Here is a 15642-nt window from a genome sequence, read left to right as displayed (position 1 = left end):
CTTAGATTACCTTGATACTCTGAACAAGGACGTTTCATGTGAAAAGTTAGTTTCCAAGAAACCCGATGTTTACTCTTCTTTTAAAATTGAAGTGCCCAGAGATCTTAAAGAAACTCTCCTCTCTCCTAGTTATTGGCCTGAAGGTGTTTTGGTAAATATTTTTTTTCGAAGAAGCACCCAGCAGACCGTAAAACCATGACAAGCTCCATTAATTCGTCTCCCTATGCAAGAAACCTTACTTTATACTACCAAAACGTCCGAGGTCTACGTACCAAACTTAAACATCTTCATCTCGCAACACTAAATGAAAATTTCAATTTTTTAGTTTTAACTGAAACTTGGCTACATATGGATATCCTAGATAATGAGCTGTTAGACAACCGATACACCATCTTTCGCACTGACAGAAATCCGGAAAATAGCATCAAATCATTAGGTGGTGGAGTTCTAATTGCCATCAAGAAACCCCTCAAGTCCTATAAAATCGTAGCCAGTAAATCCGTCAAAGAATTATGGATCAGGGTTTTTTTAGGAAATGGCAGTTCTGTCATCCTGGGTGCCGTGTATCTTCCGCCTCATGTAAGTCCGTCTTCTTACTTGAATCACGTAAACTCAGTCAAGAAAATAATGTTAAATCATCCAAATGACACTGTGATTCTATGCGGTGATTTTAATATGCCAGAAGTTTTTTGGTCCAAGGACGCTGATTTTGAAGGATTGGTTCCAGTATCCGTCTCCTCAGAAAAGGCTCTTCTCATCTGTGATAGTTTTCCAACTTATGATCTCATTCATATCAACTAAATAATCTTGTTAATAGTTACGGTAATGTACTCGACTTGTGTTTTACAAATTCCTGTGACGTCGGCATTACTAGCTGTGATCCCCTCATTAGCGTTGACTCTAGTCACCCACCTTTTAAATTAACATTCGATTTAAATACCAGTATTAATGTTACATACTGTCTCCCCGATGTTTTTTATGACTTTAAAGCTGCTAATTATGATGAATTGAACATGTACTTTAGTAGGGTAAATGTGTACAAGAGTGCGAATATGTATAAGAGTACGCACTGATGATTTCTGCTTATTAGTGCCATCTGGGTAAGATGAAGTTATACCATTCAGAATTTAATGCTAAACCTGAGATAAAGGTGCAAAAGTGACCTGAATATAGTTTATAGTTTGGTCGTACTGACGATTTTATGTTCACACGTTGTGTGGATGTAATTTTTACCGCTCATAGTTTTAGTTTTTTGTAAGGTACGTACCAGTTCTTTTATTTTACAGTAATAATTGTCATTAGTTGTAACTTTTAAGGTGTCGTTATACACTAACAGTTTTACACTTTCTGTCAATCAAAAGCTTTTAACTTTGAAAACATTAGGTTATGTACAAATGTACAAGAGTGCGCAGCGAGGCATTGTATAAGAGTGCGCATTGCTTGCAATACGTAGTCTAATAGTCTTGGAGATACATATCATACGATACTGCATTATTTAACTCTACTACTTTGTACTGCTTCTCAAGTTGTGTGGTGGTGGTTATGGTGATTTTTTTTTTATTTTTACTTCCTGAGCGTGTTGTAATCGAGTCCGTCGACCGACTCTTTATTTTTACGTTTTCTCGTCTTTTCAAGACCCCTAGAGTACGAAGAAATAGGTCCCCCGTTTTATGTGTAGTCTGTAGTCACTTATTCCCATTTATTTTCACCTTAGAAACAAATATTTTTTCATAAAATGTAATGCGTACTCATAAGCGTTGAAATGCGCACTCTTGTGCAATGAACTGTCTAAGAGCGCGCATTTACACATCTTGACAAAAATTAAAATTACTCTTAAAATATAGTGGTGTTGGGACGTACAATTAAATATATCTGATCTCTAAACATGTATATAACGAACCTATATCATAAAATTTGTCTATCCAAAAAAATTAAAAAGTTGTTGACAGTTTTCCACTAAGTGCGTACTCTTGTACACATTTACCCTAATGTAAACTGGCTAAACGTCTTAAACTGTGACAATGTTGATTGCATGGTCGAAAATTTCTATAACATAGTCTTCAGTGCTTGCGAATTATTTGTACCTATAAAAGCAGTTATCCAAAGGTCTTATCCTAAATGGTTTGACAGCAGTCTCATCAATTTGATTAAAGAAAAGAAAATGTTACATAAAAAATTTAAATTAACTAAAAATCATGAGGATTATTTAATATATTTTTTGAGGCCAGGAAACGTTGTAAACTTCTGATTTTAGAAAAATATAATAATTTCATGCTTAATGTTGAAAATTCTATTAGGTATTCATAATGTTAATAATTTTTGGAAATTCATCAAAGAGAAACGTAAAAATCCAGCCATCCCTTTTCATATGTATTTCAATAACAGTGAAATCCAAAATGATCTAGACATAGCAAATGCTTTTGTTTCTCACTTCCACTCTGTTTTTAGTCCACCTTATAAACTTACATATAATTTCGAGCCGCGCATTTCAGTTGATCTAAATAATATTCATATCTCAACTGAAGAGGTACATAAAGAGCTTATTAACCTTAACACCAATAAAGGGACCGGTGCTGATGGCATTACACCTGCCTTTTACAAAAACTGCTGCCTTACTTTAATGGAACCCTTATCTGTTATTTTCAACTTCTCTATTAAATCTGGTGTTTTTCCGTCCAAATGGAAACACGCTCACATTGTGCCAATTTTTAAAAATGGCGACAAAAATAATGTGTCTAATTACAGACCTATCAGTTTATTATCTGCACCTACCAAGCTCTTTGAGTCTATAATTACATCACATTTAGCTTTTAAATTCAAACATGTTATTATCCCCGAACTTTCTCAAAAAAAGATCCACGCTTACAAATCTATTTTCTTTCACCAATTTTATTCTAAGTAATTTCGAAAAAGCTAGAGAAGTTCATACAAGCCTTTGATAAAGTAAATCACTTTAATTTAGCACACAAATTATATCTCTATGGCATCAGGGATCCTTTACTCTCTTGGGTGACTAGTTACTTAACTTCCCGAACCCAACAGGTCAAGATTAGGAAGACTTTTTCAAAAGTTATCCATGTAACCTCAGGTGTTCCCCAAGGATTGATTATAGGGCCGTTTCTATTTCTATTATATATTAATGACCTTGGATATCTCCTTAAATCTAAATTTCTAATGTTTGCTGATGATTTAAAGATCTTTAATCAAGTTAATAACGACACTGTCACTAGCTTACAATTGGATCTTAACAATCTAACAGTTTGGTGTGAAAATAACGCTATGTCTTTAAATCTGGAGAAATGTTATGTCCTAAACTTTAGTCATAAACTCAACAAGTCAACTCCATGTTATAGTATTAGTAATTCAGTTTTGAGAGAGGTTGATAACATTAAGGACTTAGGTGTTGTTCTGGATACTAAACTCACCTTTACTAAACATTATGATTTTATTGTGGCCAAAGCCAATAAAATGTTGGGATGTATAAAAAGATGGACCTATGACTTTGCAAATGTGCGAATTTTGTTACTATTATTTAATGCTTTTGTAAGATCAGTGTTAGAATATTGCGCTGTCATTTGGTCACCTTTTTACAACATACATATCCTCCGAATTGAAAATGTCCAAGGAAAGTTTCTTAAATATGTAGACTTTAAGCTAAGGTCAAGAAATGTTATTGTGCCGTTTAATCAACTATGTGATTATTTGGGACTCATACCTCTACAAAAAAGACGGATTCATCTTCAGCTTTGCTTTCTTTATAAGATTGTAAATAATTTTTTGCGCTGCCATAGTTGTAATTGACATTTTACGTTGACACGTGGCGTGTCGCAATGGCAATGAAAAAGGATCTAGTGCTGCAAAATACAAACGAGGAATTTAAGCTTTGAAAAAATAAATTGATTATCACAAAGTAATTACTACTAATTGATAATCATGTATCTAAAGTTATTATAACAAAAAGTGGCTCGAAATTTTAAAAAAGCGCAATTTAAGTTGTAATCTTAAATAGGGGAATTTGTTGATCAAAATTTAGATTTGTAGTAATTTGACAGTTGACACTATTCGGTGGTTTGGTTTATGTTGTTGACAACTATTATGTTATTACTGTTTGTTAGTACTTCTGGTTAATTAAAAAACCGTTTAAACTTGACGTTATTCGCAACCTCACGCTGAATCATATTCACAAGATTCTCTCTGATCTGGAGCCGCAAATAAAAATGTATGTAAGTATTTCAGACTTCTTGGGCTTGTGTCATTCTGCCGCTTTAAAAACGCTGTTAATTTATAAAATTTCGAATGATTTATGTTATGTTTCATGCCAAGAGGACTTTTCAGAACTGAATATATTGTCCACAGTGTGGAGGCTTTCATTATTTCCGACTTAATTTGGAAATAAACCACGAGCGTCGTTTTAGAAAATTCGCGTATTTTATTTTCTTCGCACCACTTGATGAATTTTTGATATTCGGCTTCATATGGACCTGCGGATTTTGCAGGCAACAAATTTGCAGTTGCTTTATCTGCAATTTTCTGAATACGTGCACGATTTTCCATTTCAACTTTGAAATTCCAAATTTTGCCCGGACAAATTGACAGATTGGTATTTGAGGTATTTGGTAATAAATTCAATACCAACATAATTTCGGTTCAGTAATATTTATTCTTTTAGCGATTGAAAAATGTTCTTTTTTCAAAAAGGCAGCGCAAAAAATATTGTATGATACTCGTGTGAAAACTCCATTGCATTACTCACTTACATACAGCGCTCGACTGCGTCTCGCGCCGTATTCTCGTTCGTAATGCAATGGACCGTTTTCAACACTTGTAACATAAATAACTATTGTAGACTCCGGTGAAATTCTGAGCCAGATTTTGTTTGCCACTCCTCACTACGGCACAAGATCCCAATCTCTGTTTAAATTTAACTGCTTTAAGACCAACTACTGTCTCCACTCATCTTTACAGAGACTTTTATGGTTGGGTGGTCTGTGCCGTACTGAGGTTGATTTTACAGGTGTGAGTTTTAAAGTTTTTAAGTCCCAGCTTAGGAATTTATTTTAGAATGTAAGTTGTGCGTTTCTGTTTATTGTAGTTTATTGTAGTTTTTGTCTTTATTTTACTCTGTAACAGCTTTATTGGCGTTAATAAATGCAATTAATATTAAAAAAATGATTTTTGACAACAAACGATTTTGTATTACGCGTAAGAATGTTCTGAGCATTGAGTTAAGTGTTAAATGTAAGTATTATGCAGTATATGTTTTATTATTAAAAATATATATATTTCTACATTATGAATTGGGTCTGAACATGTTAAGTGGGTGCTGTTGTCCTAACAGACCTACTCAGTCGGAAATTGACATCTTTAGCAAACAGAAGTGGCTAGGGAAGTAAAAACAAAATTAAGTTTCACTACTTTCGCATTTTGCTTAAGTTGCCAGAGATTTACGTATTTATTAGACAAACTAATTAGAGGTTTTTAATGGTATAATGGTCCAATTCAAGCGAAAATTTAAAATTACAGCAAAAGTGATGTACCTACTTGGAAATTAAAAACGTCATTAATTGTCATAATTTTCGCATTTTGCTGACTATGACATTTTGATAGCTTCGTGTGTGTCAAACTCGTGCTGCTTGCGTACAGTACGCATTATGCAGTACTTACCTAATTTTTTCGAAGACAAGCAACTTCTGCAGTAAATAATGTATCGGAACGTAATAATCGGTTTATTAATGTTTCAAAAGCCTAATACAAACTGCAATTTACATCTTAAACAAACAGGAGATACTAGGGAAGTAAGGGTGTAATTAATTGTAATAATTTTCGTATTTGATGACCTTGACAGGTATCTTGGTTGCCAAACTGCCTGTTGCATGCATACGGTAGGTATTATTTTCACTTGCAATCATATTTTTGATTACATCTTGAAGCTCATTGTTTTGTAATATTGATGCTACATTTGAAGCAATTGAATTTGGCGAATCTATATATATACATAGGTACTTTAAAAACATTGTTACAGTCAGCACACAGAAATTTTACGTGAGCTGCATAGCGTCTTAGGTGTTCACAAGCAGATCTATCTTGTTTTAACAAACCTAAGCCCGAAAAATGAACTGAGCGACTACAGCCATCACAGTGGAACGCAGTTGATTTGTCCGCAGGAACCTTGCACCACAGTAGATCAGTAACGAAACTTCAGCAATATTTGCGGTACGGGTGTGACCTTGGGAGCCCGTTCCCGGGAAACACGAAGATTCAAATATTTCGTAGCATTCGTATGTGATTCATATAATACTAATAAATTGTACACAAAAATAAAAATGGTTGGCATGTACTAGTGACATTGGCCATTTTTTTCTTTCTTATAAATGATTAATATATTCAAGCAAAACATTTTTATTCAATTTTGACGTTTTAAACTGCGTTTATTAAAGTGAATTGCAAGATTTTTAATTCACTCTTAATATTTTTAATCACTGACAAAAAAAAAACTTCAGGAACATAAACATTTTGCTTATTATTTTTAATAGTTTTCACAGAATACAATTTGTTTACAATTTTCACTAAAAGGTTGCTGCAACTAAATTAGTATTGTTTGACATATTTGTTTGGCTCTGTGAGGCGTCAATTTGGTAATTGTATAAATCCCACACCAATAGAATTCCAAAGAACGTTTCGGGAACTATTTACTACAGATTATTTCGATACAAGTGCAAGAACCAACTATGAAACACTATTTTATTTGAAATGAAAAATTTGCTAAGGTGTTCTTTTAAACAAACTTCCACAACACATCTTCCCTGTATTCCGGCCTTTTCAACAATCATTAAGTGATGTGAGTTACCGGAAACTCACCTTGAAAGAACACAACTGTTTATGGTATGTTTGTGGATACTGATTGATACGAAAATTCTTACACCACCACTTCTGCGAAGTTTGTGTGAACTTTGCACATTCTTACGAAGTGGTACATCCTGTTTTAATTGTGTGACATTTTAAAGTCTTCAATGAAGATGTGATTTTTGGCGATTTAATGATGCCACCTAAACATTTTGCATTTTATACTTCGCTAATGGGTAATACATTTTTTAATTTTTTTCCAATTTATGCACCGTAGTCGTTAACTGGTTTGCGGCTGAAAAACGAACCATACAAAAATACCATTCCACCAACCCTGCAAAGACTTTCCTCTTGATTACCTCGTTTCAGTTTTTATTAGAGTTAGAATTTTTTACACACTAAAATTTAAAAATAAATCTTGGACCGCTCAAACACGCACACATCGAAAATTAAACTATTTCGTTTAACCTGCAGTTTGTTGACCTCTTTAGCCTGTAATTTTCTAGTATTTTTTACATGTATCGTAAGTATCTATTACTTTGTTAAAATAAATTTTACGTTTGTTTTTAACCCCATAACCCAACATCCCGTATGATTCCGTAATTAATATGACATTTCTTATTGACAAAACCAGGCAAAACGTTCACCGAAAATCTTAAAATGAAAAAGAAACTATGTTCTTCAAGGTCGGAGCACCTTTAGAACGCTAGTGACCTCTTTATGTCGTTCCGTAAGCTCCCCATGTATTTCTTATGGAATCAGCTGAGACTTTCATAGCCCTGCTTGCACGCTGGACATATTTCAGAAACAGAATTTGGTGAGCCTCCACTCTTTGGTGTTGTTGAAGTACTCGCTACCGACATTATATTTAGGTTAGATGAAAATAAAACATCAACAATGTCATTTTAGTACCCAAAAAAATGTTTTTATACCAGCGCCACTAATGGACTTGAGTGAGAACACCGCTTAAGCCAGCGCCGCGTAGCGGCAGCCAACGTCGTTGATAAGTTAAGAGAAAAAAGAAAAAACTATTGTAAGCGCCCTTGAATTTTATGGACTCGTGTGCGTCTGAATGGAGTCGCACATGAGATGTGGACGAGGAGTTCCGGGGCAAGAGAGGGCAGAACGTACTCATACGTCGAGAGAGAGAGTTCACACATTCAGCTGTCTCTTTGTTTTAATAAAAACTTATTTTAAAATTGTGCGTTTATACTATGTACATATACTTGCAAAAACTTCATGCCAAATACACATCTACACACAAAAAAAAACAGCTATAACAAACTACTGTTGTGTCTATTAACACGTGTGAATGTTGCCGACAATTAGTATTGAAAACTATAAGATCAAGACTCACACCAACCGTATCGATAACCAGAACTTGATTAATCAAATATCAAGATTTATATGCAAAAAAATAACGGATATGCAAATTTCATAAAATTCGCTCTCTAATTATGGAATATATGGCAGATTTATCACCATTCCAATGAACACGATAAGATAGAAATAGTTCTATTCTGTTAGGTAAGAAGATCCTTTGTTTTAGACTGGATCATTCACAGTTTGTATTTTTCAGTTAATCCGACTTTCGAACTAACATTTAACCTGCAAGAAGTTCCAAGAAATGGCACAGTCTATTTTACAGCGGTCAACAGTACGTTGTAAGTACTTATATGCAGGGGCGGCTCATGACTTGAAAAATTGATGAGGCACAGCACAAAACGCTCTAAAATATAAATAAATCAAGTTTACTTAAATATTTTCTATTTAGTCAAATAAACAAATTTGTAAACTCATTTAACTGTCCACAAAGAACCAACGTGAAGGTGTAAGGAGGTCTTGCAAGGAAAGGATGAGAATGACAGGACAAAAGGAAAGGGAAGCGTGGTCAGAAAAAACTAATATAACTTCTAACAAAAAACAAAATTAAAATAAACTTTAAAGGAAACATATCGAAAAGGATCAAATACAACATAAAATAAAGCTAATTTGATTTATAACAAAAAACAAAATGAAAAAAATATAAAATATAAATACGGATTTATTTTAAATTTTTTTTTATGGATCAATTAACGATTTACTCAAATCAGGAACCGGCGGTTTTAATTCCTTAACTACATACAATTTATCATCATACGTGAAAGTAGAAAAAACAGAACTGCCATTGTCATTTAACGTTAGTAGAGAAAAATTCCGATTTACTCGTAATCTTAAATAACGATTACCGAAATCAAATTATGACAAGCACAAAGCACTAACGCGACCCACGCAAACGTAGGCACTTTTAAGACAAAATTCTGTTACCGAAATTTTGAATCAATTTATACACACACAGATTTGTGGCAAAACAATCAACGGCCTAATTTTGAATACTCCTGCGAATGCAGACTGCATTGCAATCGCACGTTCCCCGCGCGCAAATAATATAGTTGTCCATCTCTTTTGCAAGCACGGAAATGAGGCTAGCCTCAATTTTGTCTTTTTTCAACTCATACCGCTTATAAGTGTATTGCAGGTTGCTTGCCTATTAACGACATGATTTCTATATATGCTGTAGAGGCAAGCTTCGAGTCGGCCTCATTCGCGTCACAAAATACATGTTGTGCCGAGTGTTTAAGCGCGCTGTTTAATTAAGGGAGCAACGAGTACCTACCGAGATAAAAATAAGAATATAATTTTCTATATTTATTTTTAAAATTTTAGAAAAAAGACACAAATTATTGGCCGAAATGTGTCCGTATAAAATAATAAAAATCCTAATAAGGCGTAAAATTCATTGGTGAGGCACTGCCTCACCTGCCTCATAGGACAAGCCGCCCCTGCTTATATGCTACCTCAACAAACCATATTTAATTATACGAAAGTATTTGATGATCAGTGGCAGAACGATGCTCTGAATGCCAAAATTAACCAAAATGGAAACTACGCGTGTAAATACCTGCTAGAACTATTTCCACATTTCTACACACCAGTGGCGGCTCGTCAGATGAGGCAAGTGAGCCGGCGCCTCACAGCATATATCTTAAGAACAGGTTGACTTAATTTGTAATTAAAAAAGAGCTTTCAATGCATTTTTAGTTACAAAAATATGTTGAAATGGCAAATCTGTAGATGATTTTTTATTTTTTACGCTTTCTGCTGACATTTTTGGTTGAATACCGTACGATTTATGCTCCTAATTGTTTAACTGAAGCGGCCAGAACGTCGGTTCACTTGAACCAACGAAGCCCAATCACAGACACGAATTTCCATGGCTCAGCTCCTATTCTCCTATACATGCGTTCGCTCGGAACTGAGGCGATATCTTCGGTGCTTCTCGGCCATTTTCGGCGTACTCATTAAACCATTTTCCCATTTATTTTACAGAACGAAAGGGCTGCGGGGTGGGTAATTAGCATGAACGTGAGTAAAAGCCCACGTGTTGATGTGGTGCGAGCTAGAACGTCGGTAAATTTTGCTAAATATCGAGCAGTCAAAACCGTTAATTCATTTAACTTCCATTGATAAGCGACAGAATCGTCAGTACTCCAAGTCTTTTAAATCAACTTGGTACGAAACATATATAAATGGCTCTGCCGTAATATTTGACGTCCCGGGATATAACGATTTAAATAATTTCATCCGAAGCGCAAAGTTACATGAAAGTTCCAAAGTACACATTAAAAATTTCATGGGCCTCAAACCTTTACAAAGGAAGACAACTATTCCCGAATCCCTCCAAGAAAGTGCTAGTTATTTGAACAAAATTTTAACTTGTAAATCATTGTTGATTAAATGTATTATGGGTGCTATTATTAATATTATTATTATTATTAGGACCTACCACTGACCCGGAAATTACCGGTATTCGGACAAGATTTCTATCATTACTAATTAGTAATACTAATTAGTAAGACCAAGTAATATGCATTAATCACATTAATTTAATTAATTTGATTATTAATATTGCGACGAAATTCCGGATGTGGGACGGACGGTCGGTCCGGTGACGGTCCGGAATCTCGCCGATAACGTATGGGGTGGCGGCGTACTTGAGTGCCAAGCTTTGGGTCGACTAGTATCGCTGATGTCAGTAACACGTCTGGTCGACCAAGCTTATGCGGCTACCTTCACGCCGCCGGGGGTGGCGCCTTCGGTCAGGAGCGGCGGTCGCTCGGGCGCCAGCTCCCTCTCCGGGGGAGGGAGCGCCGGGGTGCTCTAAAGCCGGAGACACGGAATTCAGGTGATGAGCCGCCGCGAAAACCCGAGAATAAATAAAATAAAACGGCAAGAAATATTTTACAATAAAATAGGTCCCTGCCACCAGCTACACGGTCTAAAATAATAAATCTTACGGCTAAGCAACTTAAATAACTATACAACGGTTTTACAACAAAAAGAAAATTAAACGTCCGGCACGGTCGTTCCTCCTGGGCGGCGACTTCCTTCAGGCCGGGCTCCTCTTGGCTCTGGGGGCGGCGACCTTGAGATCTGGAAATCGCGCGAAAACGGTACGGCGACCCGGGAGGGGAGCGCGGTGACGGTAACGACGCGTGCACGACGGTGTCGACTTTCGACGGTAACAAAAAAAACGCGGTGACGGTGACACGGTTTCTCGCTCGGGGGCAGCGGTTCCAAAACCGGTACTAACACGGGCAGACGACCCAAAAAGGTACTTACGGTGGTCGGAGGGTCAAACTGCACTCTTCTCGCTTCTCAAAATCCACAACTCTTCTTGCTTCTCAAAAATACTCCTCTTCACTCAGAAAATCGCCCCAGCACTTCCGCACTCCTTGGAGTTTCAGGCAAGAGTCCCTCTCCTTCCGCCGCGGCGGCGCGGCGATCGCGAATTTACCCCCGGCTCTCGCGGTGCGCGTCACGGTTTCCGGCCAGCGAAAATTCGCTTCGTTACAATATTATTATTAATGTTATTATTGTCAAACTTCTATCATCGCCTCACCACATCAGACAGTCACGAGCCGCCACTGCTACACACAATATTTTATAGTGTGGTTCAATAATATTTTGCGAAAAGTACCGGCGCAGAACTTTTTCAATTAACGAGGAATAAAGAATTTTGTATGACAAATGTATGATGCGGTTAAGTAAAGTAAATAGTGTATACAAAGCATATTTGGAACTGTTATTTTAATTTAAAAGTAGACACTTCGAAGATACATTACATTTTAACTTATAATTAATCGACTAAACTTTCTGCCGTCCTGTAGAATTAATTTGGTATCGTACCTTTACAAACAAATGAAACACATGCAATCGCCAAGGTTATATTAGTCGCAACCATCGTAATAAATTTCCGTTTCTAAATTATCGAGTACATCGTGGAGAACTCGTTCTAGATATAAATTTTTTCCCACATTCATGTTGTCCACGTCGACCAGAATTCCATTTTTCAACTCTTCCAGTACCTTTCTCGTGTACTCGAAACTTCCAAAACTTTCCATTATCTCCACAAAGAGTTTCTTACTTTCTACGTCCAGTGGTCTTTTTTTTAACATATCTAAGACGGAGAATTAAGAAAATGAATCGTGATATTGGGTCCTTGATAAAGTAAAACTTCTATTTTATATGAAGGATACTCAGAATGCGATGATCGTTGGGATGGGTGTGAATTGCATGTATTACAGGAAAGTTGAATTTTCCCTCATCCAAATCGTCGGAGAAAATCCGAACGGTTGCGTACTAGAAAATTACTTCAAACAAGTGAAAAACTTTTAAATTGGTTCGTTACCTTGGGACTGTGCAAATTTATGTAGTCGTCATATATCTGAAGAAATTCACCTATTTTGTCACAAAAATCTACACTCAACTCGATTTTATCGTTTTTAGCACAGAGTTTTAACCATAGGAGTCCCCACACGAAGGCAGTGGCATATTCTACAACAGGAGTCTCTCCATTACAAAAATTATAAAATCTTGAACCTACTAGCACGAATTAGTACTCTAAAATCGTCAAAAGTAGGCATTGTTGAATGTCTCTATAATAGATTTCTAGTCCTTGTCCAGTGAAAAATCTAATACCCAAAGTGATAAAATCATTAATAGCGATGTCCTAAATGAAAACATAAACAATAAGATAAATATAAATTTTCATCAATGGTTGTTGATACCTCCCTAATTTTCGCACAGCAGAGTATATTTTTCATTATTAGAAACATCTTATGTTCTGTGGCATGCACCGTTAGCGGAATTCCATAGACCAAGTGGGCAGAAGGAAGTCCTTTGCGAAGTACCGTTCCGTCCAGAATATCGTCTAGTCTGGAAAAAATACATAGAATAAAGTAGGTAATTAAGGTAGACTTACATAATAAGCATATCGTATAATCCACTTTCAATATCATTAAAGATTTTCAATTCGTCTTGGGGGCACTTTACCCAAACATTACAAGCACCAAATAGTTGTTTAAAAATGTTCCGATCTTCTGGGCCCGCTTGTAAAATGTGTTCCACTGGTCTTGCCAATATCTACCATCAGTAGTTTGTTAAAAAATACAGACAAAATTTTACTTTTGTTGCTATATTACCCCTTCGCCTGTGATCTGCATTTCGTCTGTGTTTTACTTTTTAACCGGTCCAAGTGAGTCCAGTATCCATAGAAAATCTGACTTTTATCAAAATTTATATTTTGCTTCTATAATTCCGATTATTTTTCTTTATTATACGTACGAACATACTAAACACACAAATAACTGCCTTAATTGTCTTTCGTGTCTACTTATAAAAATCCTTGACAAATAAATCTAATACGAGTCGCTATAAACAAGTAATAGCCCATTTATCATTCTCCAATTACGTCAGCAAAAATGAAGAAAGCTTCAGCGACTATAGTTTTGATTTTGCTGTGTAGCTGCTATTGCATGAACTTACGTCAACTTCGTAATTTAAATTTATCACGAACTTCTTCAACTTAATTTTACAGCAACAACTTTCGACTGTTTCGTCGGCAGTTGACAATTCCATTTTAATCTATAGGGATTAAAAATTTACTACTATGGGTCGAGGTTGCAGGACAGAGGAACTGTCGAGAATAGAAATAGATTGTGTATAATATCAGCGTACCTGACACCAAGACACAAAAGTCGCGCCGATTTACCATTGTTCATGAGCAAAAAAAGTCGATCAGTTATTTGGAACTGTACAAGAAATACGCCAGACTGAGGCCTAAAAATGCGCCGCACAAACGGTTATTTATAAATTACAGAGGGAATAAGTGCATTAAACAACCCATTGGAAAAAATATCTTCTCAAAGTTTTGCCGAATTTCTGAAATTACCAGATTCTACGCTGCGTACAGGGCACTGACTTTGTCGGTGCTCTACGACATTTTTTGTGAAAACTAGTGATAAACGTTTATAAAAATGTTTCGTTGTGTTTATTCTTTTTTGATAACAATTAACAAGAAGTTAATCGGTATGAGAAGAATATTGCATGTGAATAAAGTATGTGTGGAATAATACAATGATTGGAGCTTTTTCCAACCGTATTTTTGCTTCCCGAGCGTAAGCAAAGGAAGTATTGTAATCGAGTCCGTCGGCCGACTCTCTACTTTTACGTTTTCTCGATCATTCATAGGTCTCCCATTTCCGTCTGTCTATCCGTCTGTCTGTCCGTCTGTCCGTCTGTCTGCCGTCCCGGATTTTTATTAGACAGATAATCTCCGAAAGTACTAGACCGATTGTTGTGAAATTTTGTACTTATATTAGGAATATCATGTAGATGGTAAAACGCTAACCAAAATTTGTCTAGTCATCGCCACTACTACTGCGATGACGTCACTTCAAAATTGTACATAGTAAATGGGTTTTAAATTGTATAAAATAACATAGTCCTACACATGTAGTTTACAACTTCGAATTTAGTTTTCACCCGAAACGTCCAGATTTTTGAAAAAAAAATCAAAATTATAAAACAACATTTTGCAATTTAATTTTGAATCTGCTAACCCGAATGTTTTGAAATGTTGCAGATGTTTTAAGGCTCTAAAGAGCATCATAAATCTTTAGTCAAAATATATTTGGTTATCCCCTCCAAAAACTTGATGACGTCAGCTCAAAAGTTTGCCGAATAAATCCTATCTAAAATGTACAAAATATGATGCGTCTGTACTTGGATTTGCATATACAGGATGACTCAAAAAAATTGATGAATGCGTAAATATATTTTACTGATTTACTCAGGAACTACAAAACCGAATGCTTTGAAATCTTGAAGATGTTTTATAGTTATCATATGTATGGTAAGTTTTTGGTCAAAATGTATTTGCTCATCCCCCCTAAAAAATTTATGACGTCACCACAAAATTTTGCTGAATAAATCCTATCTAAAATGTACAAAATATGGTAACTCTCTTCTTCTGATTCATCATTTCATTCAAATTTTTTGGATTTGCATATACAGAGTGACCCAAAAAAAATTAATGAATGCGTAAATGTATTTTATTGATTTAATCAGGAACTACAGAACCGAATGTTTTGAAATCTTGCAGATGTTTTAAGGTTATAAAGAGCATAATAAATTTTTAGTCAAAATATATTTCGTTATCTTTTCCAAAAAACTGTTGACGTCAGCTCAAAAGTTTGCCGAATAAATCCTATCTAGAATATACAAAATATGATGAGTATGTACTTGTAATTTTTCATTCCATTAATATTTTTTGAATTTGCATATACCGGGTGACTGAAAAAAATTGAATGCGTAAATTTATTTTATTGGTTTACTCAGGAACTACAAAACCGAATGCTTTGAAATCTACTGCGAAAAAAAAACATAATAGGCATGCAGTCGTCACGTTTCCGACAG

At 35.5% G+C, this 15642-nt stretch overlaps 2 protein-coding genes across 4 annotated transcripts in view; both read right to left on the bottom strand.

Moving 5' to 3' along the window:
• Positions 1-15642, bottom strand: part of LOC135138742 (uncharacterized) — a 340017-nt gene that overhangs the window by 191028 nt on the left and 133347 nt on the right. The window lies entirely within an intron of this gene.
• LOC135137826 (terpene synthase-like) lies at positions 11978-13803 on the bottom strand. Its single transcript, XM_064067578.1, has 7 exons — positions 13711-13803; positions 13148-13308; positions 12954-13101; positions 12808-12895; positions 12575-12765; positions 12423-12525; positions 11978-12343 (listed from the first exon to the last, which is right to left on the bottom strand). The coding sequence occupies exons 1-7, from the start codon at positions 13801-13803 to the stop codon at positions 12114-12116; spliced, it is 1014 nt and encodes a 337-aa protein (XP_063923648.1). The 3' UTR covers positions 11978-12113.

Source organism: Zophobas morio, unplaced genomic scaffold, assembly GCF_036711695.1.
Source record: "Zophobas morio isolate AGI-343-1 ecotype UQ-CSIRO unplaced genomic scaffold, CSIRO_AGI_Zmor_V1 ptg000030l, whole genome shotgun sequence".
Taxonomy (NCBI): domain Eukaryota; kingdom Metazoa; phylum Arthropoda; class Insecta; order Coleoptera; family Tenebrionidae; genus Zophobas; species Zophobas morio.
The sequence above is the reverse complement of the archived record's forward strand: the minus strand, read 5'-3'. Positions and strand labels throughout refer to the sequence as shown.